General features: G+C 33.9%; 1 protein-coding gene across 1 annotated transcript in view; it reads right to left on the reverse strand.

Moving 5' to 3' along the window:
• Positions 1-26,735, reverse strand: part of EYS (eyes shut homolog (Drosophila)) — a 2,114,515-nt gene that overhangs the window by 1,220,757 nt on the left and 867,023 nt on the right. Inside the window, exon 14 of the mRNA XM_025382342.1 lies at positions 19,150-19,271. Coding sequence (XP_025238127.1) covers positions 19,150-19,271 — 122 coding nt within the window. The remainder of the gene's footprint in view (positions 1-19,149; positions 19,272-26,735) is intronic.

Raw genomic sequence — 26,735 nt, forward strand, 5'->3', positions numbered from 1 at the left:
ACTAATTTTAAAGATAAGAAAAACTTAAAAAGGAATTAGTACAAAATAGACTGTTGTGTTTGTGTGCAAATGTAAATGTAAGAATGAGTATGAAAAGAGCCAGACATCTTATATAAGCATTATTTTACCAAACATACTAAAACTATAGCCAAATAATTTTAAGATAAATAAAAAGCTAGTATAAATATTACTCTACACCAAAATATTTAAGGAGATATGAAAGACTCAGGATATAAATCAGTTAATAAAATGAGAGGAGCTCCAATGGCAGAATTCCAGAAAAAAATAGAGGATAAATTAAATGCCAGTATTCACTGACTCTTGTTTCCTCTCCATGAAAGCAGTGCACATGTACTGCTTCTAATCTGCCATCTTGACCCAACACCCCTTTTAAATGTATTTTCTAACTCATCCCCTAGCTTCTAGGGTGTCCCGGCATCTTAGCTACAGATATCCCAGTACCTGCTGGTCACAAGGCAACAGAGACTATGACAGTCATCTGGGTCTCCTGGAGCAGAGGACACAGAGCAGTGGAGATGGACCCCAAGCTCTGGCTTGAGTAAGAGACCTGCTTTGAATTCTTTATCTGGCATCCCAACATTTCATTTTGTTTAGAATTCAGGATCCAGTATTACTATGCTGATTTTTGTCTCATCTGGAGAAATTCTTCTTGTTCTTGAATTTACTTTTTTTGGAGTGAGACTTTACTTTTCTTGAGGATGTGCCTATGATGTATATTGAGTAAAATCATTTGGCTTTGCTTCTGGGTATGTTTAGTGGCTGTATTAGTCTGTTTTCATGCTGCTGATAAAGACATACTAGACACTGGGAAAAATAAAAAGAGGTTTAATTGGACTTACAGTTCCACATGGCTGAGGAAGCTTCAGAATCATGTTGGGAGGTGAAAGGTACATCTTATACGGCGGTGGCAAGAGAAAAATGAGGAAGAAGCAAAAGCAAAAATCCCTGATAAACCCATCAGATCCCATAAGACTTAATCACCATCACAAGAATAGCACAGGAGAGACCTGCCTCCAAAATTCAATTACCTCCCCCTAGGTCCCTTCCATAACACGTGGGAATTCTGGGATGTACAATTCAAGTTGAGATTTCGACGGGGACACAGCCAAACCATATCATTTCACCCATGGCCCTTCCAAATCTCATGTCCTCACATTTCAAAACCAGTCATACGTTCCTAACAGTCCCTCAAAGTCTTATTTCAGCATTAACTCAAAAGTCCACAGTCCAAAGTCTCATCTGAGACAAGGCAAGTCCCTTCCACCTATGAGTCTGTAAAATCAATAGCAATCTAATTACTTCCTAGATACAGTGGGGGTACAGGTATTGGGCAAGTACAGCTGTTCCAAATGGGAAAAATTGACCAAAACAAAGGGGACACAAGGCCCATGCAAGTTCAAAATCCAGCGAGGCAATCAAATTTTAAAGCTCCAAAATGATCTCCTTTGAATCCATGTCTCACATCCAGGTCACGCTGATGCAAGAGGTAGGTTCTCATGGTGTTGGGAAGTTCTGTCCCTGTGTCTTTGCAGGGTATAGCCCCTTTCCTGGCTGCTTTCACAGGCTGGCATTGAGTGTCTGTGACTTTTCCAGGCACGTGGTGCAAGCTGTCAGTGGACCTACCATTCTGGGGTCTGGAGGATAGTGGCCTTCTTCTCACACTTCCACTAGGTAGTGTCCCAGTAGGGACTCTGTGTGGGCGCTCTGACCCCATATTTGCCTTCCACACTGCCTTAGCAGAGGTTCTCTGTGAGGACCCCGCCCCTTCAGCAAACTGCCTTGGCATCCAGGCGTTTCCATAAATCTTCTGAAATCTAGGCAGAGGTTCCCAAACCTCAGTTCTTGACTTCTGTGCCCCCAGAGGCTCACCACCATGTGGAAGCTGCCAAGGTTTAGGGCTTCCACCCTCTGAAGCCACAACCCGACCTGTACTTTAGTCACTTTCAGCTATGGATGGAGCGTCTGGGACACAGGGCGCCAAGTCCCTAGGCTGCACACAGTATGGTGACCCTGGGCCCAGCCCACAAAACCAATTTTTGCTCCTGAGACTCCAGGGCTGTAATGGGAAGGGATGCTGTGAAGGTCTCTGGCATGGCCTGGAGACATTTTCCCCATGGTCTTCCGTATTAACATTAGGCTTCTTGCTACTTATGCAAATTCCTGCAGCCAGCTTGAATTTCTCCCCAGAAAAGGGGTTTTTCTTTTCCATTGCATAGTCAGGCTGCAAATTTTCCAAACTTTTATGCTCTGCTTCCCTTATAAAACTGAATGCCTTTAACAGTACCCAAGTCATCTCTTACATGCTTTGCTGCTTAGAAATTTCTGCTGTCAGATACACTAAATCATCTTTCTCAAGTTCAAAGATCCACAAATCTCTAGGGCAGGGGCAAAATGCCACCAGTCTCTTTGCTAAAACATAACAAGAGTCACCTTTTCTCCAGTTTCCAACAAGTTCCTTATCTCCATCTGAGACCACCGCAGCCTGGACCTTATTGTCCCTATCGCTATCAGCATTTGGGGCAAAACCATTCAACAAAACTCTAGGAAGTTCAAATGCTCCCACATTTTCCTGTCTTTTTCTGAGCCCTCCAAACTGTTCCAACCTCTGTCTGTTACCCAGTTCGAAAGTCACTTCCACATTTTTGTATATCTTTTCAGAAGCACCCCATTCTGCTGGTACCATTTACTGTATTAGTTCATTTTCATGCTGCTGATAAAGACATACTGGACACTGGGAAGAAAAAGAAGTTTAATTGGATTTATAGTTCCACATGGCTGGGGAGACCTAAGAATCATGGTGGGAGGTGAAAGGAACTTCTTACATGGTAGTGGCAAGAGAAAAATGAGGAAGAAGCAAAAGCAAAACCCCTGGTAAACCCATTGGAACTCACGAGAGTTAATCACTATCACAAGAATAGTGCAGGAAAGACCAGACCTCATGATTCAATTACCTCCCCCCTGGGTCCCTCCCATAATATGTGGGAATTCTGTGAGATGCAATTCAAGTTGAGATTTGGATGGGGACACAACCAAACTATATCAGTGGAATAGACTCTGTATGATTTCTTTGGTTATACATAATCTTCATATGGTGGCTTTCTCAAATGCTCATTGTGGTAGTCATGTGCCTGGTGTGTCAGCAGGCTCAAGGCCTCCTAATGAGCAAGGGTGGTGTGAATAATAGTGGTAGCAGAGGTCATATGAAGCTTGTATCCTTCCCAAATGCTGTGTACTTGTGTCAGCAGATATTGAAATGGGCTATGAAGATAGATCTTAAGGCCAGAAAGTGGTGCTTACAGGTGAGAGCCAGATGGCATGGTCACTAGCTCTCACCTATAAGATGGTCTCACCTGGTCTAGATGATCTCTCATCTATACCCAAAGGTGTAATCTAGATGAAGTTCTCAGGTTCCCAGGTGGTGGGTTGGGTTGTAGAACATTCACTGGTCCTAGTCCCACACTTTGCCTCTGAGGGCAGAGACAACACAGCTTGGAACTGGGCCAAGTGAGGCTACATGAGGGCCCCTAATGGTGGGTGCAAGCACCAGCCCCAGTAGGGGTCAGAGTCAGTTCTCAGGCTCCTGGAAAAACTTCCCAGTGAGGAGCAGAATAATCATTGCTGGGACTAAGACCCAGGATGGGGAATGAGAAACAGCTCAGGCTCTACAGGCTAGCAAGTGGTAGAGGGACCTGCTGTGCTCTCATACTCCCGACCTAGCAGGGCTCCCTCTGATAGTCTGACTTTGGCAGAAAGTTAGAACAGTTAGCCAAAGCACCCCCAGTTTGCCTTCAGACTGACCTATCCCAGGCCACAAAACTTTCTTCTGGGGTCAAAACCACACCCACTCGGGTCTTGTGAAGAGGGAGCACCCACGTACTGTGCCTGTGGCTGGAGTACATGCCACATATGCCTCTCAATTCTGGCCCCAGGGGCTTCTCCCCTGCTCAAGATCTTAAATCTCTGGCCTGAGACTCTCCAAACCAGGAACTGCCACTTGTGCTGGCTGGCAGGTTTCCACATAGCTCTCTATGAGCTAGGATACAGAATGGCCTCATTCTGTTGACACCCAGTTCTAGGAGTGCATGCAGGATAATTTCTAGAGCTGTTCCTACTCATAGTCTCCCTATTGCTCCCCAAGTTAGATCCAGAGCTTGGTTGGGACAAGGATCTCCATTATAGCCTGGATTGCGCAGCTTCCCAGTGAGACTGTGCATCATGGAGGCAATCACTCTCCATCTCATGCACTGGGGATTCACTCACAATTTTCTGCTGATGTCTGCCACATGGGTTGTTACCTGCATTTTTTTTTCTAAGTACCCAAAGTTTTCTTTCACTCTAATGTTGATCTCCCGTGTTTCTTTTTGCACAGAAGTTCACAGTGTGAATCCTTACACACAGTTTTGCTATTTCTAAGTTGGTGAGGTATACTAACAAAGCCTCCAATTAGCCATCTGGTGAAAGCAAAGTGTTTAAAAACTTTGAAAAAGAGATAGACCCTAAAATGTAAGTATTTGTAAAGAATTCCTATACCAAGACATATGTTAATTGTGATTTACTGTGAAAAGCAAGAGCAAATATAAAGATTATATAGGCGATATACGTCTTTCTTTTCTTTCTTTTTTTTTTTTTTTACAAAAGAAAGTGGAGTTATATTTTCTCATTCTGAAGTCAAGGAAGAATTTTATGGCTGAATCTTTTAGTATAGGACATTGGGAAATATAATGGACCATGACTTGATGTATGGCTTTGCAAGAGGTATAGAAATGTTCAAATACACATCTTTTAAACTGATTCTCCACGAAAACTGAAGGCAAAATGTAACATGCTTAGTGTGAAAAAAAAAGGGGGGGGGTTATTAGCTTGAATAATGTGCTCTAGACACAGATCTGAGAAACACATAAAATGGATTTCTTATTTTTATGTGAGCTCTTTGTGTTTGTCAGTTGGCTTATCATTTTGAAAGCTGATAGTTCTTAGGGTATGCATTGGAAATGCCCACAGATTATTTACCAAAACAACATTGATCTGGGAAGAAAGCTCTCTACAAGAAAAGAAATATCCCTAAATCAAACTAGCAATACAAAATCTTACTTACCTAGAAATACACTAAGAAAAGTTATTGATTACTTACATGATCAATTCTATAGATTGAAACAATTTAGAATAATAAATACAGAAATAAAACTTTTCACCATTAAATTTATGTCAGAACTCCCCAGCATAAGAAAAACTCCCCTGCATTGAACAGCATATGAACAACCTCTTCATCACTGATTTGGCAAGGAATCGTAAGTGACAATAAAAAATAATGTAAAATCTTAAGGGCTCTGGTGTAAGAAGTCCTAAATTCTTTATTTCTTTTGCTAATAACATGTCATTGGAAAAGCAACTGATCTATATAATTTTTATATCCTCCTATAAGAAACATAAATAATATCAGTATATCGTCTGGCTATAGTTAAAATAAAAGTCAAATTAAAAGTTTCTATGAAACTCCTTTATTAAGATAAACCTAATAACTAAATAATTTAATTTACATTTAAATATTTCTCATGTTGAAAAAAAATGTATTGATGTTTTGAGGATAGTTTATCAGAAATTACTACAGAAGGAAAATTTTCAAAAGCCCAACAAATAGCAGGGTGTAAGAGGGTGGAAATGAACTGTGAATGGGCACAAGGAAACTTTCTAGGGTGATGGATAAGTTCTATATTTTGGGTTCAGTGGTAGTTACACAAGTAAGTGCAATGGCCAAAACTCCTTAAATTGTATATGCAAAATCTTGGCATTTTATTATGCATAATCACAATAAAAAATGTCCAAAACCTATTGAACACCTTATGAAAAGTCTATTTCTCTTAAAACATTGCCCCTTCCTTCCCCATAAAAAGAAAGAGTAAGAGAAAAAGTCTACTTCAAAACGTAAGAAAAATGCAGGACCTTAATTAGATCATGTTTTATTCAAGAACTTAATATCAAATTTTGATTACTTTTCAAAAAAAGAAAATATAGATTTTGCAGTAAATAATATTCTCATGTACATTTTTCCTTTGTTTCCAAATGTGTATTACCTTTCTTCCACAGTTCAATAAAAATAATTTTACTCACAAATACCATAATCCTAAATGTCACATTTTGTTTTTGTTACAGTCATGGTCATTGCCCTCCCATGCAACACTGAATCTGAAACAAACAATAACTAATGGCTTTCAATTCATTTCTAATTAGCAATTTCTGAATATGTCTGCATCATTCTGATTTTGTTTCCTAGTATTATGTTTTCACATGTTTCTTAAATTTTACAGTTTCTAGTACTTTTCATTAAAACAATTCATCATCTTTAAAAACAAATGTTAAAAAAGAAGAAAACAAGCAAAATCTATTCTTAGATATGGTACTTTTTAAAAGTCCATTTTTTTAAAATTTTAGTTTATTTTTAATTGACAAATAATAAGGCAACACTTTTAATCTGAACTTGGTATTGCGGTTCTACATGAAATAATTAGATAAGCTAATATTAAATGATTTTTTTCTAACTACACTTCTAAATAATTAAAATTATCTTTGAATATGTTTCTATACAGTTCTGTGAATAAAATTTAAAGAGTTTGTGTATGGCTATGCTAAACTATAAACTTCTGGGCTTCACTAACCCTATGTTTTCATAACTGCACTCAGAAGACATCAGAAGGTGTTAGGGTTGAATTGTAGCTCCCCAAAAGACCTTGAACTCCTAATTGCCAGGATCTCAAAATGTGGCCTCTTTTGAAAATAGAGTCTGTACAGTGATATTCAAATGAAAGTGAATTCATTAGGGTGGAAACTAATTCAATAGGACTACTGTCTTTTAAAAAGGGGGGAAATTTTGATACAGAGATAGGCACTCACACAGGAAGAAAACTATAAACCTCGAAGGGTAAAATGAGGGTGATTCTTCAGAAGCCAAGGAATGCCAAAGATTGTCCTGACAAAGTAACACAGAAGGTATGAGGGGAGTTTTTACAATTACTATGATACCTGATAAAACTGTCTCTTCCTCTGTTCTTTCAACTCAGTTTCAGTGAAATAAGAGAGTTCATCTATTCATTCAAAATAAGGTCTTTAATACTTTTTCTGTTTATCACTGCCTGTCTTCAAATAATATGCCACTTCATGTATAACGTAATAGTCTTACAAGAAGATACTGTGATTTCCCCTTTTCTTCCTTTGTGCTACTGTTATCAAAAAGCAATTTTACTTAATCAGTGATTTCTAAGGCCTATTTGTACAGTTATAATTGGTTGTAGGATGTATGTATCTGTCAAAAAAATTACACTTAACTCCTGAGTTACTCCTTTTTGATAAAATTTGAACTACATGAGGTTCCAACTTTTCCAGTGAGAAAATAATAATTATTTAGTCTTCACAAATTTGTTAAACCTTGCAAACTGAGTGATATACATATCATTCATACATATGTTGCCAGTGCTTATATACTATAAGCAGCATCAGATGATGATAATCTTAAACTATGGATGTGGAATCATGCCTGTCTTGTTCTGGTATTTAGAGTTATCACTTTTTAACACTGTGATTTCTGCATAAGTTACTGAAAATATCTAAGTTTTAGTTCTTTCATATATAAAATAAAATCTAACAGATTTACTCAAGAACAAAATGATACAAACTGTAAGTGTCTGCTATAGATAATTGCTTTAATTACTTATGTGAATTTATTGAATCTGTCCAAAAGATAATTTGATAAAAACTACTCAAATATCCAGCAGTTACACTTACAGTAATTTATTCTACAAATATACTTGCATACATATATAAAGAGGCATATATAATTAATTCCCCAAGTAATAGATTATGATTATAAAATATTAAAAATTCCCTGTGTCTGTTATCTCTGTAAACCACAGTGTAGCTGTACTATAAGGGGATGAGTGATCTACCTACCCACACATATTTTGTTCAAACCTCTGGTTTTTGTGAAGGAAAAATCTTTTTACTCTTAAAGATAGACACTGTACCATAGATTGTTGTTGCCTGAACTAAAATTTTGTCATGGCTTTGCTTTTATATTAGCACTTAAGACTTCTATGCATAAATAAGGTTAAAAAAAAAAAGGCAAAATAAAATCTCTGGTAACACACAACACACCAAAGTTTTCATAGTTTTTATTTGATGTGTTAAGATACACATAAATCAACATAAGTTTTTACTTAATAAACGTCAGACTTTTTCAGTTATTATACCTATTACAAATTTTAAACATATTTTTATAAGAGACATGAAAATTTTAATACATAGTGCTTCATGATCTAAGGCATCTATTTAAATACTTCTAAAATATAAACTAAGAAAGAAAATTCTTACAGTGAACTGGGAGCAAACCTTCATGTTGTCTGAAAGTCAGCTTTGTAGTGTCCATAAGAAAAGCAGGCCAAAGCATCAACACAAATGCCAACTGCACAGGCAGCAAAGAGCTAGATGCTGTTGGCAAAACATGCTCCAGAGTGTGGCATCTGGGTCCAATAACGACCATACAGAGCCCCATCTGTAGCTAAAGCTGTTGACTCTGCTTTGGGGGAAGAAAAATCAGAAATAAAGAAGGCAGTTAAATTTTAAACCGTGCCAGGAATAGCAGAAGGCAGGTTGAAGTCAGCATTCAAATTACATCCCTAGCCCAATTTGCTTTTTAATGTCTTGAAACTGTGTAAACACTAAACTATGTTAACTCCAGTTGTTTAGAGACACGAGCACATGTAAGTAGTTCAGTAACTTAGGACACACAAATCACCTAAATAGATTTGATATTTCATCAAACGTTCATTTATCTATTTTTTTTCTCAAGGAATATAAGCATATGGTCCATGAAATGCAATTCTAATTTGATGTATTAAAATATGTAATTTTAAGTGTTCATTGTGGTATATAATTTTCTTCAAATGGCATAAAATTTAAGACACTTCTTTATAATTTTTATAATATTTCATTAGAATAACTCTTCACAAAATTAAATAGGATATTCATATATCCTTCACTGAGACTCCTTAAATTTTTGATCAGCGGAAATTCGTGGGAAAGCTACAGAGAACCTTAATCTTTAATAAAATAAAATTTTTCAAAATTATAAAGCGATGATTAAGTAATCTCTTTTTAGTGTTATTTGTTGTACATATAGATATATAAAATTGAATTAGTTGATATCTATATGATTAAATAGATTCATCATTTATAAAATGCCACACCAATCTTATCTATGCATATATTTTTGAAAACAAGATAAATGTTTTAAATAACAAAAACTATGACATTTAGAGTGAACTATATATCAAAAAGTTAACTAAAACCTTATGGACAGAATATTATTTATCACCATAATTCTGTGAGACATTACTATTGTTGATTCTACTTTCTAGCTAAGGAAACTGGAAGCTTGCAAATGTAATGTAAACTTACTTATCCCAATTCACATCAACCTTTAGAGACAGAATCAAACTTAATATGCAGACACTGAAGACACTGTGATTGTAGAACCCATATTTATTCTCCCTCTCCCCAATAATATAAATATAAAATATAACACGATAGAATCGTTTCTGTAATAGCAGAAGAAGAACTAGTCAAAAATACACTTCCATAAAAGAAACCTGTGCATTGATAAATATAGTTGAAATAAGCTGTTTCAAAACTATGCAAATGAACTAAAGGCTTGAAACAGTCTCCATGTTTATTCAAGAAAAATGATTGAGTCTCATAAGACTAATTAGCTTTGTGGTTGTAAACAACCATCCCTCTCTCCCCAGCTCTTTAATGGACTTGAAATCCAACATCATTGCAATTAGGGTAGCTGAGAAACCAGCAACCTAATAGCCAGTGGGGGGGACAGTAAAAGTATGAATCTGATTCAAAAGACTCTTCCCAAGGAATGTCACTATTTCATTGGTTTGACAGCACTCTGGAAAACTCCATTCTCAGGGACTGACTTTATTTGACCTGACTAAAAATTCACTCTTATATAAAACCATATATCTAGAGAACTTGTTAAAAATAATCAGTGGCAATTGCTTCATATCACAGTGTTTGAGACAATAATTTGAGTTGAGGGCAACTCTAGGTTGACCAATATAATTAAAGATTTAATAACTCGGGAATTAGATGTACCTAGAAGTCTTTGAAAGCTAGAAAAAATCCTGGAAAACCAGAAAATATCACGGCATGCAAGTGTATACACAGTCCTAAGAAATATATAAACAGCCCTAATCTCTAATCTCTGACTAACCTTGAGGCTCTATACAAGCAGAAAGTAAAGAATAAAGTACAGTTGTAAACTGCCTGGCTGAGCGCTGAAGACATGTCTCAGCATACACACAGAGTCCTTCAGGAAAGGTTAGAAGATGTTTTTGTTCCAAAAATTTAAGAAAAATCTCTGTCAAATTATTCATTTTAGCTGAACACTAAGTTAATCAAGCAGAGACTTCAAGAGCCACACATGGCAAAGAACAATCCCAGTGAAACACTAGACAAATAGTAGAAACAACAAAATCAAAAACAGTAACTACTAGGAAAGAGCAGGATTTGACTTCCAGATGCACCAAGTTATACTATTTAACATGTCAAGTTACCAGAAAATATTATAAGTCATACAAACAAATAAAAGTATGGGCCATGCACAGAAATAAAACCAGTAAATAGAAACTGCCTTTGAGGTCACCTGAATACTGGATTTACTTGACAAATATATTAAGTCAGCTATAGTAAACTTGTTCAAAGAAATAGAAACTATATATAATCAATTAAGGAAAGTAGGAGATTGATGTCTTACCAAATCAATAATAAAAATAAAGGAATAAATTATTAAATTTTTTTTTAAAGTTGAAAATTACAAAAATTGAAAAACAAATGTATAAGGGAAAAATAAACAACTTCATCAAAAGCGGTGAAGGATATGAACAGACACTTCTCAAAAGGAGGCATTTATGTGGCCAACAAACATGGAAAAAAGCTCATCATTACCGGTCATTAGAGAAATGCAAATCAAAACCACAATAAGATACAATTTCACACCAGTTAGAATGGCGATCATTAAAAAGTCAGGAAACAACAGATGCTGAAGAGGATGTGGAGAAATAGGAATGCTTTTACACTGTTGGGAGTGTAAATTAGTTCCACCACTATGGAAGACAGTGTGGCAATTCCTCAAATATCTAGAAATACCATTTGAGCCATCAATCCTATTACTGGGTATATACCTGAAGGGTTATAAAACTTTCTACTATAAAGACACATGCACATGTATGTTTATTACAGCACTGTTCACAAAGCAAAGACTTAGAACCAATCCAAATGCCCATCAATGATAGACTGGATAAGGAAAATGTGGCACATATACAGCATGAAATACTCTGCAGCCATAAAAAAGGAATGAGTTTATGCCTTTTGCAGGGACATGGATAAACAAGGAAACCATCATTCTCAGCAAACCAACACAGGAACAGAAAACCAAACACTGTATGTTCTTACTCATAAGTGGGAGTTGAACAATGAGCACACAGGGAGGGCAACATCACACACCAGGGCCTGTTGGGAGGTAGGGGGCCTAGGGGAGGGATAGCATTAGGAGAAATACCTAATGTGGATGACGGATTGATGAATGCAGTAAACCACCATGGCATGTGTATGGCACGTGTAGACCTATGTAAAAAACCTGCACATTCTGCACATGTATCCCAGAACTTAAAGTATATTTTTTTAAAAAGTTATTGGAAAAAATAAAATAATTACTAATTGAACACAACAAGAGACTTAATTTGGCAGAAGAAAGAAGCAGTGAACATAAAGATAAGTTTATTAAGATAATTGTTTCAGAGGATCATCAGAAAAAAAAGTAAATGCGTAGATCCTCAGAGATCTACTCATATATGAGAGTTCCAAAAGGAAAAGGGATAAATGCTTTGAAAAAATGATGGCCAAAACTCTCTGAATTTTATGAAAAAAATTTTGATCTACACATCCATGAATCTCATCAAACTCAAAGTAGAAAAAATTCAAAGAAATTGAAAGTTAATCATGATAGTCAAACTGTCAAACACAAAGAGATAATAGTGATAGCATAGAGAAAAATGTGATTTATTACATACAAGGATCCTCATAAGAACAACAATTGATTTCCCATCAGAAGCCACCATGTAGACGAGACAGCAGCAGGATGATATATTTGAAGTGCTAAAAGAAAAAAAGACTATCAACCATGAATTCTATATCCCACAATGCTACCTTCTCAATAAAAGCAGAAATTAAGACATTTTCAGACAAATAAGAACTGGGAGAATTCATAACTAGCAGACTAACATATAAAGAATAGTAATGATAGTCCTTTAAGCCAAAATGAAAATAAACTATACAATCTTAATTATTTACACATAAAAATAATGAGATCCAGTAATGGTAACTATATTAGTAAATATTAAAACCAGTATAAGTATGCTTTGTTCATAACTCTTTTCTCTTTCTATATGATTTAAAAGATGGATCATAAAGCCATAATTATAACAGTTTGTTGATGGGCTTATAATGTATAAGATATAATTTGTATCACAATAATAAAATAAGGGAGAAGAAAAAAGGGGGGCAATTGTGGAACAATATTTTTGCACATTATTAAAATTAAGTCACTATTAATGCTATGTAATTGCTTTATCTTAAGAGGTTACTTGCAATCTATAGGGCAACCATTAATTTAAAAAAAATACAATAAATGTAACAAGGGTATTAAAGTGGTATATCAGAAAAATATCTATTTTACACAAAGTAAGGCAATAATGGAGGAATGCAGGAGCAAAACAGAAAAAGACATATAGAAAACAAATGGCGAAAGAGTAGAAGTAAACTCTACCTTATCGGTAATTAAAATAAATGTAAATTGAGTAAACATTCCAATCAAAAGACAAATGGCAGAATGTGTTTAACGAAAAAATTGTTCAACTATATGCTATTTGTAATAGACACACTTTGTATTCAAGAGTGAAAACTAAATTCATAGCAAGAGGAAGGAGGACATAATGAAAATTAAAGCAGAAATTAATAAAGCAGAGAATAAAAAATCAATAGAATAAAACAATGAATTCTAAAACTGGCACTTTCAGAAACTGAAAAACTATTAACTATACTGATCAAGAAAAAATAGAGAAGACTCACATTACGAGAATCAGCAACGAAAGAGAAGAAAATACTACAATCTTCCAAAAATAAAAAAAGGATTCAAAGAGAATACTGAACAATTACATGCTAACCGATTATAAAACCTAAATGAAATAGATAACTTTAAAGAAAGGCAAAACCTCTGAAAGTAACCCCAAAAAAGTATAGCATATCAATAAACTTACAATAAGCAAAGAGAGTGATTTAGTAATAAAAATGTGTTCCACAAAGTAAGCATGAGTAGGTTGCTCTACCGGTAAATTTTACCAAATGTTTACAGAATAACGAACACCAATCCTTCTGCAACTGTTCCAAAAGAGAAGGGGAAAATTATTAACATGTTCTATGTGGCTAATATTACCCAGATACTAAATCCAGTCAAAGATATGACAAAAAATTTAAAATACAGATCAAAATGCCTTATGAATACAGACCCCAAATTCCTTCATCAAGTACCAGCAAATGGAATTAAGCAACATATCCAAAGAAATATACATTATGACCAATTGGGATATATATTAGTACTGCAAGGTTAGTTTTAAATTAGAAAATCACTGAATGCAATATACCATATTAATATAATATAACACAAATTATACATATAAATAGCTTCATTGATAGCATTTGAAAACATTCTACACTTTTTTTTTTATAAAAAACAAACAAAACACTCAACAAACCAGAAACAGAAGGGAATATACAAAATCTGGTAAAGTGTCCTATGAAAAATCTACAGCTAACATCATACTTTTTGATGAAAGACGGCTTGATTTTCTTTTAAGCTCAGGAAAAAGACAAGGATAGTTAGTCTGTCATTTCTATTCAACATTGTACTGGAAGTTGTTGGGATAATTAAACAGAAAACGGAAAAAAGTATCAATATTGGAAAAGTAGGAGCAAAATTATCTCCATGATCAGATATTAAAAATCCTAAGGAATTGACCAAAAATTATTATAACTAATAAATAAGTTTACTAATGTTGAAAAATACATGATCAATATACAAAAATCAGTGGTGTTTCTATACACTAGCAAAGAACAATCTGAAAATGGCGTTAAGACAATTCCATTTCTAATAACATAAAAAGATTCAAATTCTTAAGAACAGATTCTAAGAAGTACAAGTATACATTGAAAACTATAAAATATTATTGAAAGAAATTAAAGAAGATTCAACAAAATCCCTATTAAAGTTATGATTGCCATTTTCTTCAGAAAGTAACAAGCTGATACTAAAATTCATATGGAAGTACAAGGAGCCCAGTTTAGCAAAACAATGTTAAAACAAAAAAATAAGTTGGATTCATACTTCCTGACTTCAAACCTACTAAAGGCTACAATAAGAGGGTGTGGTATTAGAATAAAGATAAATAGAATATAGTGTCTAGATATCGTTACATGTTTGTCTAATTGGTTTTAAATAAAAGTACCAAGATAATTTAATATGAAAAAATAGTATTTTTAAGAAATTATCCTGAGACACCTGGATATTTATGTGTAGAAGAATGAGGCTGGACCCTTATCTCACACCCCACACATATAAATTAACTAACTCAAAATGGATTATATCTCAATATAAGACCTAAAAATATAAAGTTTATAGAAGAAATTAAGGAATAAAATTATTGTAATCTTGAGTTAGACAACAATTTCTTAGCTATGATATGAAAAGCAAAAGTGACAAAAGAAAATGAGTCAATTGGTTGTCCTCAATATTAAAATTGTTTGTGCCTCAAAGGACACCATGAAGAAAAAGACAACTCACATAATGGAAGAAAATATTTTCAAATCATATTTGATAAGGGGATTGTATCCAAAATACATAAAATGTCTTACAACTAAAATAAAAGGTACATAACTCCATTCCCAAATAGGCAGATGATATGAGGAGATATTCTCCCAAAAAGAAATACACAAGGTCAGAAAGCACATGTTAAGATGAGCAGTATTGTTAGTCCTTAGGGAGATGAAAATCAAATGTGCATTGAAATACCACCTCACACCCACTAGAAGGGTTAAAAAGACAAACATCAACAAATATTGGCAAGATGTGGAGAAGTTAACACTCTCATACACTGCTGGTGGTACTGCAAAAATAGTACATTCACTTTGGAAAAGAGTTTGGAAGTTCCTCTAAAAGTTAAGCATAGAGTTACTCTATGATCCAGCAATTCTACTCCTAGTTTTATATGCAAAAGAATTGAAAATGTATGTCTGGACATATATTATACATGTTTATAGCAGCATTATTCATAATAGACAAAAAAGCTGTAATAATCAACATGTTTATCAGCTGAAAAATAAATTTGCTGTAACTTTATGATGTAATGTTAATTAATCATATTAATTAGAGACAAAACAAGGAACATCACCCAAACCAAAAGACTAACAAAACAATCACCTGTCATGGCTAATATAAGTAATTGTAATGTTATCTGGCCATAAAAAAGAAACAAAGTCCTTATGCCTGCTATGACATAAATCTTGAAAACATCATGCTAAGCGAAACAAACCAGTCACAAACAACATATATTGCATGATTCCATTTATATGAAATGTCCAGAACAGAAAAATCCTAGAGATAGAAAGTTGATTAGCCTGGCTAACATGATGAAACCCCATCTCTACTACAAATATACAAAAATTAGCCAGGCATGGTGGCAGGCACTTGTAATCCCAGCTACTCAGGAAGCTGAGGCAGGAGATTAACTTGAACCCAGGAGATGGAGGTTGCAGTGAGCCAAGATCAGGCCACTGCACTCCAGCCTGGGAAACAGAGTGAGACTCTGCCTCAAAAAAAATTATAAATATATATTTGATTATTAAGCTTTTGGAATAATAGCAATAGCTACTCAGAATTTCTTTTTTATTGCTCTCCACAGTAGCTGAACTAATTTGTATTCCCAACAACAATGTTTAAACTTTCTCTTTTCTCTAATGCCTTACACGCATCTGTTGGTTTTTTAATTTTTTAATAATAGCAATGCTGGTTTGTGTGAGATGTTATCTCCTTGTGGTTTTGATTTGGATTTCTCTGATTAGTGATGTTGAACCTTTTTTTTTTTCATATGTTTATGGGGCACTTGTTAAATCTCAAAATGTCAGAAAGATCTCAAATTAATGATCTAATATCATACTTGGAAAACCAGAAACATAAGAGCAAACTAATTCCAAACCTAGCAAAAGAAAATAACTAAAACCAGAGCAGAACTGAACAAAATTAATACCCCAAAATCCAGGGAAAGAATAAATTTAACCAAAAGTTGTTTTTTTGAAAGTATAAACAAGATTGATAAACCACTGTCTACACTAACAAAGTAAAAAATGACAGAAAATCCAAATAAGTACAATGAGAGATGACAAAGGTGACATTACAACCGAGCCCACAGATGTAGAATGATTTTGAGAAACCCTTATGAACACTTGCATACACATAAACTAGAAAATCTAAAGGAAATGATAAATATCTGGTAACACACAACCTCCCAAGATTGAATGAGAAAAAAATTGAAATCCTGAAAATACCAAGTTTTGAAATTGAATGAGTAATTTAATAAAAACAACCTACCAACAAAATAAGCTCAAGACCAGATGGATTCATGCCAAATTTCACCAGATGTAAAAAGAAAAGTTGGTACCCATTCTACTGTAACTATTCCAAAATAAAAAATAAAACAATCAAGTAGAAGGAACTCCTCCCTAACTCACTCTATGAAGCCAGTATTATCCAGATACCAAAACCTGACAGAGATACAACACAAAAACACCTTATGACCCTTGATGTAAAACTCCTCAACAAAATACTAGGAAATCAAATATGGCAGCACATCTAAAAGTTAATTCTCCAACTAAGCTTCATTCCTGGGATGCAATTGCTTCAACATACACAAATCAATAAATGTGATTCACCCAATAAACAGAATTAAAAACAAAAAACACATGATGATCCCAATAGAAGTGGAAAATTCTTCTACAAAATACATCATGTTAAAATCCTAAATAGACTAGGCATCTAAGAAACATATCTCAAAATAATAAGAGTCATCTATGGTAAACCCACAGCCAACATCATACTGAATGGGCAAAGTTTACAAGCATTACCCTGGAGGACTGAAACAAGCCCAGACTCACAACTCCTATTCAACACAGTACCGGAAGTCCAAGCCAGAGCTATCAGGCAAGAGAAATAACTAAAAGGTATCCAAAAATGAATAAAAGAAGTCAAACTATCTGTCTTTACTGATTATATGATTCTATACCTAGAAGATGCTGAGGACTCCAGCAAAACGCTCCTGGAACTGATAAAAAAAAATTGGTAAAGTTTCAGGATACAAAATTATTGTGTACCAATCAGTAACATTTCTATGCACCAATAACATTCAGGCTAAGAGTCAAATCAAGAATCCATTTACAATATGCAATCCCATTTACAATAGCACACACACCAAAACCAACCAACCAACCAACCAAACAAACGAACGAAAACCAAAGAATACATCTAACCAAGGATGTGAAAGATCTGTACAAAGAGAACTACAAAACACTGCTAAAAGTAATGAGTAATGACACAAACAAATGAAAAAATATCCCGTGTTCATGGCTTGGAAGAATTCATATCATTAAAATGGCCATAATGCCCAAAGCAATGCACAGATTCAACCTATCAACCTATGAATGTCATTTTTCACAGAATTAGAGAAAAAATATATTAAAATGTGTGTAGAATGAAAAAAGAGGTTGAATAACCAAAGCAATGTTAGAGAGGAAACAAAAAAAGAGACAGAGGCATCATGTTATCTGACCTCAAACTATACTGTAAGTCTACAGTAACCAAAAACAGCAGGGCAGCAAGGCACTGGTAAAACAACAATAATGGACACATAGATCAGTGGAACAGAATAGCAAACCCAGAAATAAAGCAACATACAGGCAGCTATCTAATATTTGACAAATCAGCAAAAATAAGCAATGAGGGAAGGCCCCCTTATTCAATAAAGGGTGCTGGGATAGTTGGCTATCCATATGCAGAGGACTGAAACTGGACCCTTACCTTTTGCTATATACAAAAAAGTAACCCAGGATGGTTTAAATATATAAATATAAGACCTATAACTATAAGAATCCTAGAAGAAAATCTAGAAAACACCATCTGGACATCAGCCTTGATAAATAATTTATGAGTGAGTCCACAAAAGCAATTGCAACAAAACCAAAAATTGACAAGTGAGATTAAACTAAAGAGCTTCTGCATAGCAAATTATCAACAATTATCAACAGGGTAAACAGATAACTGACAGAATGGGAAAAATAGTCACAATCTATGCATCCAACAAATGTGTGATACGCTGAATCTATAAGGAACTTATTTAACAAGCAAAAACCAACTCCATTAGAAGGTGGACATAGACATAAACACCTACTCAGAATTTCTATTTAGAGTTTCTTCAGAATTATCATCTAAAAACTAATTAATACAATTGAATTATGGAATATGTGGATAGTTTATATTATAAAATATATTAAAAATTTTACTAAAATAATCCAAACTCACAATAATCTCTAAGTAAAAAAATGGAAGTTTTAATTTGGTGGACTCACTCCTTTCTTGGCATAGTGTGGTAGTTCTCATACTGCATGGAAAGGTTCAAAACAATGTTAAGATGGCAAAAACATGTTTTGAAGAAGTAAATGCATTTGTATCATTTACCATATCAGAAAATTGCATTTTCAAGTTAAAATCTGTTTACACTTTGTTGACATCTGGCCTTCAGTATTTTCAAATTTCAAATGATTGCGACACTATCTTGTTAGTGAATGGCTCTTCATCTCTGGGTGGTTATTTTAATTAAATGTATCTAAAGTGAAAATAATGTCTGGATGTATCCAAAGGACACTGAGCACTCCAAGTAATTTCATGAAGAAAACTAAAAACGTACTCACCGATAGCTTTTGTAAAGGTCAGTACAGGTGGAATTGTTCTTGCAAGGATTCATTTTACACTCATTGGATTCTTGCTCACAAAAATTTCCTTCCCAACCAGATAGGCACACACACTGGTAGCTCTAAGGGAATATGAAATTATATATTTTTAGGCTATTTCTTACTATTAAGCCTGTAATACAGATATTACTCCTGGCTATTTTGATATATCTGTCAATTTATAATTTTTTTTAGTTTTATAGAATGCCAATACTCCCCCCAAATGACTTTTACCCCATTTTTAAAACTGTGTGAACAGTAATCTTTAGTATCTAATTAAATAAAGTTTTCTAGTAATTCAATAGATTCTGCAGAAGGTATTAAAGATTTATGCATTATGCTCACAATGTACAATTATTATCTTTGTTAAATGTTTTAAAAGAAAAATAGCATGTTAGTAATATTATGGTAGATGATTAAGTATAACTAGATAAATAACTCAGCAACTGGCTCACAAGTTAAAAATATAACTATAAATAAGGAAACTTTTGACAGATTTATTGTTACAGATAAATATTTAAAATAAATTAACAGAACTTTTGGCCAATCAAAATCGTAAAACTTTTCATGGTGTTTTTCTTAAACAGAGAATTGCCCTATGAAGATGTAATTCAAAATACTAGAGGTAAAATTTTGCTTTCCTAGTATTGGGCAAACAAACAAACAAAAGAAACACCTTAAATTGCTCTGTAAAAATACTTTCTATGTGAAAAAAAATATTTTTGAAGAATAGAGCTCTTGTCAAAAATTAGATTTGGGGCTTTTTTCTGTAGAGAATCTAGATATAGCATTATAAAAATGCTAAAATCAGCGTTAACTTATTTAAATCTGTACTTTTCAATACAGTACTACATTGAAATGTGGCTACAAAACATTGTAACATGGCTACTACCAATTGAGATGTGCTATAAATATAAAATACACATTGAATGTTGAAAATTTAGTATTAAAAAGGAATGCCAAGTATCTCACTATATTTTTTTATTATTTGCATTTGGTTGAAATGGAAATAATTTTGACATAAAGAGTTAAATGAAACGTATGATTTCAATTAATTTCATTTATTTCCTTAACTTTTTTGTAGTGGCTACTAGAAAAGTTAAAACACAAAGAGAGATCTCATTTAATTTCTACTGAACACAGTTGTCTTAGATAATGCCAGCCCAGTTTCTCCATCTGTTGATAGAGTTAAGAAGTCTATATATTCATAAGCACAATGTGATGAGTAGGAGCCCTAAGATTACAAAACACGTCTTAGTTTAATACGTCTCAACATCCTGTGCAGATCTAGCATCCTATGTTTAATTAATGTTGATTAAATAAACAGAAAAGGACAAACATGATATGACCAATAATGTAAAGGCTGAAGTTAGTACCCAAAACAAAATTCAAAACGATCCTGTATCAGTTTCCTACATTTGGACAACAATTTTTTTTTTAAATAAACATAACAGTGAAACATGGTAACCATGAAGAAAAATAAATTCATGCCCCATGTATGTGCATTTAAATTACAATAGTTTAAATGTATAAGAAGTTCTACTCAGTACTGTGCTTTGGTTGAACAGGGCCAATTGGTTTTCCATGCTAGTTATTAATAACTAGCTTAAAAGCACAAGAATGAGAACTACCTTATCAACGTTGTGCTTTATTCCTGACACATATACTAATTCTCCACTCGGAATATTCTTTAAGAGTATTCAAGTTTTGCTGGATTTTAGCAGCATTTTTTTTCACGTATCGTGCTCCCTACATTATTAACTTCCTCCGTGAGTATGGTAACATTTACAGTTTTCATTGGTTGCATTTGGCTTTTCTTTTTTTTGTAAACATTAAAAGAGGACTTACATAAAAATTAAATATAATGATTATATTTCGTTTTATGAATGTGCTATGTAAAATGAAAGCAATTCCACAATAGGCAAGACAACATCAGCTGTGGTGAATGGGAGAAAATCATCCCACTCAGTAGCATAAATGGCATATGCATAAAATCTTTGGAAAATGCCCATTCGTTATGTTCTGAAATTTCTCATATTAAGGGGTATAAACTATTTCTGTAAAGACAAAAGCATAAGCACACTACTGGTTTTATTTTGATGCCTCAATAATATTTTGAAACAAATTTAGTGAGTCAAAAAGTCAATCAAATTTTTCCGTAAATTCATATATTTCTTAAAGGTTAATAACTATTGGTATTTTTAATAACTGGTAATTAGTAGAAAATTATCAATTTCAGAGGTATCATTATCATTAAAGTATCAGGTACTATAGCATTGAATTCCAGATATGATGAACTATTTACAAAAAGAAAACATAAAATGAAGAAAATAGAATTTAAAAATTAAAATTAAAAAATGTAAATGATGAAGAGAACAAAAGTGCACAGCAACTAAAAATAACCCAGAGTTTGAGGATTTTTATTCATCAGTATCTCACTTGATTCAGAAGCATTTTCCTGAATTTAGACATTCTTGCTGCAAAGCAGTTTCTCATTCAACATTGAATAATTGATTCCAGTAATTTAAAATAACTGTTATTTAAATTTCCACTGGTCAATACAGTAGCCACATATTAAAGTAAAGCAAGCACATTTTGAGCCAATTTTGATGGAAGAGGAAAGTATTATTAAAACCTATTTACCAAAAGGAGTAAAGGTTTGCATGATTTATTAAATTAGAATCGTATCATTTTTTTACTTCTCACTACAAAGTAGGCCTTACTCTTCCCACCAAACTTAGATAAAACAGTTTATGTAATTTGAAAATAGGCATGAGACAGGAAGGACAGAAGATGATAAAAACACAGGTCTAGCATATTGAGCTCTGCAGTCAGTGAGAAAAATCTAAAGACAAATTTGTCAAATTTGATGGTTATAATTGCATAAACTATATAGTAATTCACTTTTTCAGGTCAACAGCCAGATATTTTAAATTTTTGTTATCAGTAACATACGTACTAAAATAAGATGGATAGCATAATTATGAACATGACTTTTGAAATTAGAAAGATAATTTTTGAACAATATCTCTGATTCTTATTAAATCTCTAGACATCTAGTGTATTAGTTTTCTCTCACTGCCTAAAAAGTTACTACAAATTTAGTGTCTTAAAACAACATAAATGTACTGTCTCACAGTTTCAATAAGTCAGTGTGCAAGTGTCAGTTACCTAAATCCTTTGCTTTTGGTCTCACCATGCTGAAATCAAGATATTGACTGGGATGTGACCTCATCTAGGAAAGGCAGTTCTCTTCCAAGTTCAATGATTGCAGCAGAATTCACTTCATTCTGCCTCTAGGACTTAGGTCTCCTTTTCTTGCTAGCTACCAGGTAAGGACTACTCTCAGCATTTAGAAGGTATTCGCAGGTCCTTGACACATGGCCTCCTCCTCTCACAGCATGCCAGTTTGTTTTTTTAAGAACAGGAGAATCTCTGCTGCTACTTCTTGTTTTGTTAAAGGCCCATCTAATTAGGGCAACCCATCTAGGACAACCACATGTTTGATTATATAAAAGTCACTTATAGGGGGTGTTAATTACACTGTAAAGTCTCTTTCTACATATAATATAATCATGGAAGAAATATCATATTTACAGGTTTCACTCACACCCAAGGGGAGATTTTATAGGGCATGTACACCAGGAGATGGGAATCTCGAGGATCATCTTATAATTTTGCCTTTGATATCTACTAACCTACTTAATTTTTCCAAGTAGCCTACTCAAGTCCTCTAAGCCTCAGGTGCCTTCATATGTAAAGTACTAACAATTTCTACTTCATAAATGTAGTTAAGCCTTGAAGGTAGTAATAACTATAATATTCTTAAGCCTAGTGACAAATAATTATCATTAATTAGTAGCAGCCATTGCCTCTAGGCAAAACAGTCTAGATTTAACAACATCAAGGAATAATTGACAGAAGTACCACCATTGGCTCAAACCTATTCATCTATACATTACTTATTTTTATAAACATTTAAACCATATAATAAGAGATAACCAGAATAGGAAAAACAAAGAAGGAGGAAGAACAAGAGAATCCAGCAATATGTAATTTATGAACACAGATTTATATGAAGTGGATAAATATAAGAAAATATAAATGAGGAAAATGTATTCAAGATGAAATAGAAAATCGTACTAAACCAGTAAACATTTAAAAATATACCAAAGGAGGGAGATTTGCTAACATAGACTCAAACAAAATTACTCCCAAGTCTTTATTTCCTCTCTTATGCCACATAGGTGAGGAGAATAGAAAAACAGGAAAAACTACTCAAATTATTTTTTGAGACTATCAAAACCTCGCTACCAAATTCTGGCAAGCATATAACAACAAATAGAAATTCAGCCTTGGCCGGGCGCGGTGGCTCAAGCCTGTAATCCCAGCACTTTGGGAGGCCGAGACGGGCGGATCACGAGGTCAGGAGTTCGAGACCATCCTGGCTAACACGGTGAAACCCCGTCTCTACTAAAAAATACAAAAAACTAGCCGGGCGAGGTGGCAGGCGCCTGTAGTCCCAGCTACTCGGGAGGCTGAGGCAGGAGAATGGCGTAAAAACCCGGGAGGCGGAGCTTGCAGTGAGCTGAGATCCGGCCACTGCACTCCAGCCTGGGCGACACAGCGAGACTCCGTCTCAAAAAAAAAAAAAAAAAAAAAAAAAAAAAAAAAAAAAAAGAAATTCAGCCAATATTTTTAGGATCAAAAAGTCAATTTTTCTTCAAAAAAACATAAGTTTAGATAGTCGAAAACAGTAATGTATTTAAAATACATTATATAATTTGAGCCGGAAATATTCCAGAAGTGGAAATATGCCTCAACACAAGAAAATATTTCAGAGAAGGAAAAATGCTTTTATCATTTCAGAGCAGAAAATTATTTTATAAAATTCAATACACATTCTAAAAATTTCTTTTAGCAAATGAAAACAAAATTGGAATGTACTTATATTAACAACAACTATCTACAAAATGATAAATTAAAAAAAAAAACTGCCAAACATCAGTTTATCAAAAACAAATGTAGAAACTGAATAATATATATATAGTAATTGTTGAATTGTTACAAGAACAACTGAAGTTGACTAGATCTTCTAAATCTAGAGAGGCAAAAAGCAAGCTAAGTTAAGACTATAGTGGGCTCTGATTTTCAAACCAGGACATTTGTCCATTTGCTGCCAGATAAGTAGTTGCATCTAGATAAGCAGAAAGAAGTAGCAGGAGTTTTCAGCAGCTTCTTTGAATGAAAAGAAAATACTAGCATTCAGCTTGGTCAAGGAGATAGGTTCATGAAGAGAAGAACAGAGAGTGAGCCCAAAATTTGATCAGCCCTATTCACAGAGGCACTTTTTCCCTTTCAACCTTGCATTTGTAGTATGAAATTACATAAAAGTAAAGCATTAGCAGTCTAGTAGTGCAAGACAGATAAAAGCTGGGTTTTAGGGCCTGCAATATCTAATAGTCTTGTTAAACACTTCTAGCTTTCAATGAACACAACAGAGGGACATATCTTGAAGAACAAACCAGGAAAACAAAACAAAACAAAAACAACAACAACAGCAACAACAACAACAAAAAAAACAGTTTAAACTGCCTGAAAACCACACTTGCCTAAAATGTGATCGTGTATTCCTATTCTGTCTGCCAGAAAAAAAAATAAAAAAATAAAATACTCTTTGGGAGATGTTAACATTAGATGGAGCTTTTCAATGTTTGAAACAAAATGTCTGCCATTCATTAAAAAAGTTTCTTAAATGCTGATTACCAAATGTCAAGAGACAAATTGACAGTAGAAATATACGATTGAGATATTGTGATTATTGGATAGACATTCAAAAATACCTATGATGAATACATATAAAAATAGAGAAGACAAATAGGGAATTCCACTAGAAAACTGAAATCTATAAAAGAGACAAAGAAGAACTCTGAGCTTGAAAATTATCACCTGAAATTTAATAACAATATATTATTTTAATAGTAGACATATTAGAGAGAAGTAATAAACTTGCTAGTAAAAAATATACAGATTGAAATATTTATATAAAGGATATAACAGTCATAAAAGAAAACAAAAGAAATATGGGAACTAATGAAAATGGCCATTACTTGTTTAATTGGAGTATCAAAAAAGAAGGCAGAGAAATTAGGCAAAACCAATATTTGAAAAATCCCTGACTGAGAATTTTCAAACGATGACAAAAAGATAACCACAGATTTAGAAAGTTCTCAAGACCTCTGCTGGATACATAAAAATAAAACTTTGTCTAGATTAAAATTTCTGAAAATGAAAGACAAGGAGTAAATCATACAGGCAGCCAATGAACAAAGACATTTTATCCTCAAAGGGACACAAAGATCACTCCTTACTCCCCAGTATCAGAAGCAATAACTCAATGGGCCAACATAATAATGTAGTGAAAGAAAATAACTGCCAACTTAGACCTTCTATACCCTGTAAAAACACACTTCAATTATGAAAGCAGAACAAATTCACTTTTTACAAAAACAAAACCTGAGAACTTACTAAAGTGTTTAAGATTGTGGGAGTTTGTTGACAGATAACCTGGATTTAAATTCAGGCTCTAAGAATTATGACATATAATTTTAAGCATGTTACTTAATTTCAAGGCACATCAGAAATAATGCTACCTGCCCAATGAGGGTGTACAAATTATAACACTTAGTATGGGACATAATATAATATCTAACATAGTAAGACAACCATAAATTTTAACTAAAATGTTCTGATGTACTGTGACTTGTCCAGGTAAGCTAAACTACTTCTCAGTCTCTATGATTTTTGTTTCCTGTAATTTCTTCCACCTGGAATGACTTTGTCTGCTTCCACCAATCCCTGACAATACTTTCCCAGTTTTACCCATCTCTAAATGTCAAAACAAGTGCTACACAGTACCTGAAGCTTTGATAATTTCCTTCAGTATACCTTCTCACATTTACTGTTTTAGATTTTATGATACATTTAAAGCACATTATATCCTTTGCCCACTTTTTGATGGGGTTGTTTGTTTTTTTCTTGTAAATTTGTTTGAGTTCTTTGTAGGTTCTGGATATTAGCCCTTTGTCAGATGAGTAGATTGCAAAAATTTTCTCCCATTCTGTAGGTTGCCTGTTCACTCTGATGGTAGTTTCTTTTGCTGTGCAGAAGCTCTTTAGTTTAATTAGATCCCATTTGTCAATTTTGGCTTTTGCTGCCGTTGCTTTTGGTGTTTTAGACATGAAGTCTTTGCCCATGCCTATGTCCTGAATGGTAATACCTAGGTTTTCCTCTAGGATTTTTAAGGTATTAGGTCTAACATTTAAGTCTCTAATCCATCTTGAATTAATTTTCTTATAAGGAGTAAGGAAAGGATCCAGTTTCAGCTTTCTATTTATGGCTAGCCAATTTTCCCAGCACCATTTATTAAATAGGGAATCCTTTCCCCATTTCTTGTTTCTCTCAGGTTTGTCAAAGATCAGATGGCTGTAGATGTGTGGTATTATTTCTGAGGACTCTGTTCTGTTCCATTGGTCTATATCTCTGTT

Source organism: Theropithecus gelada, chromosome 4 (assembly GCF_003255815.1).
Source record: "Theropithecus gelada isolate Dixy chromosome 4, Tgel_1.0, whole genome shotgun sequence".
NCBI lineage: Eukaryota > Metazoa > Chordata > Mammalia > Primates > Cercopithecidae > Theropithecus > Theropithecus gelada.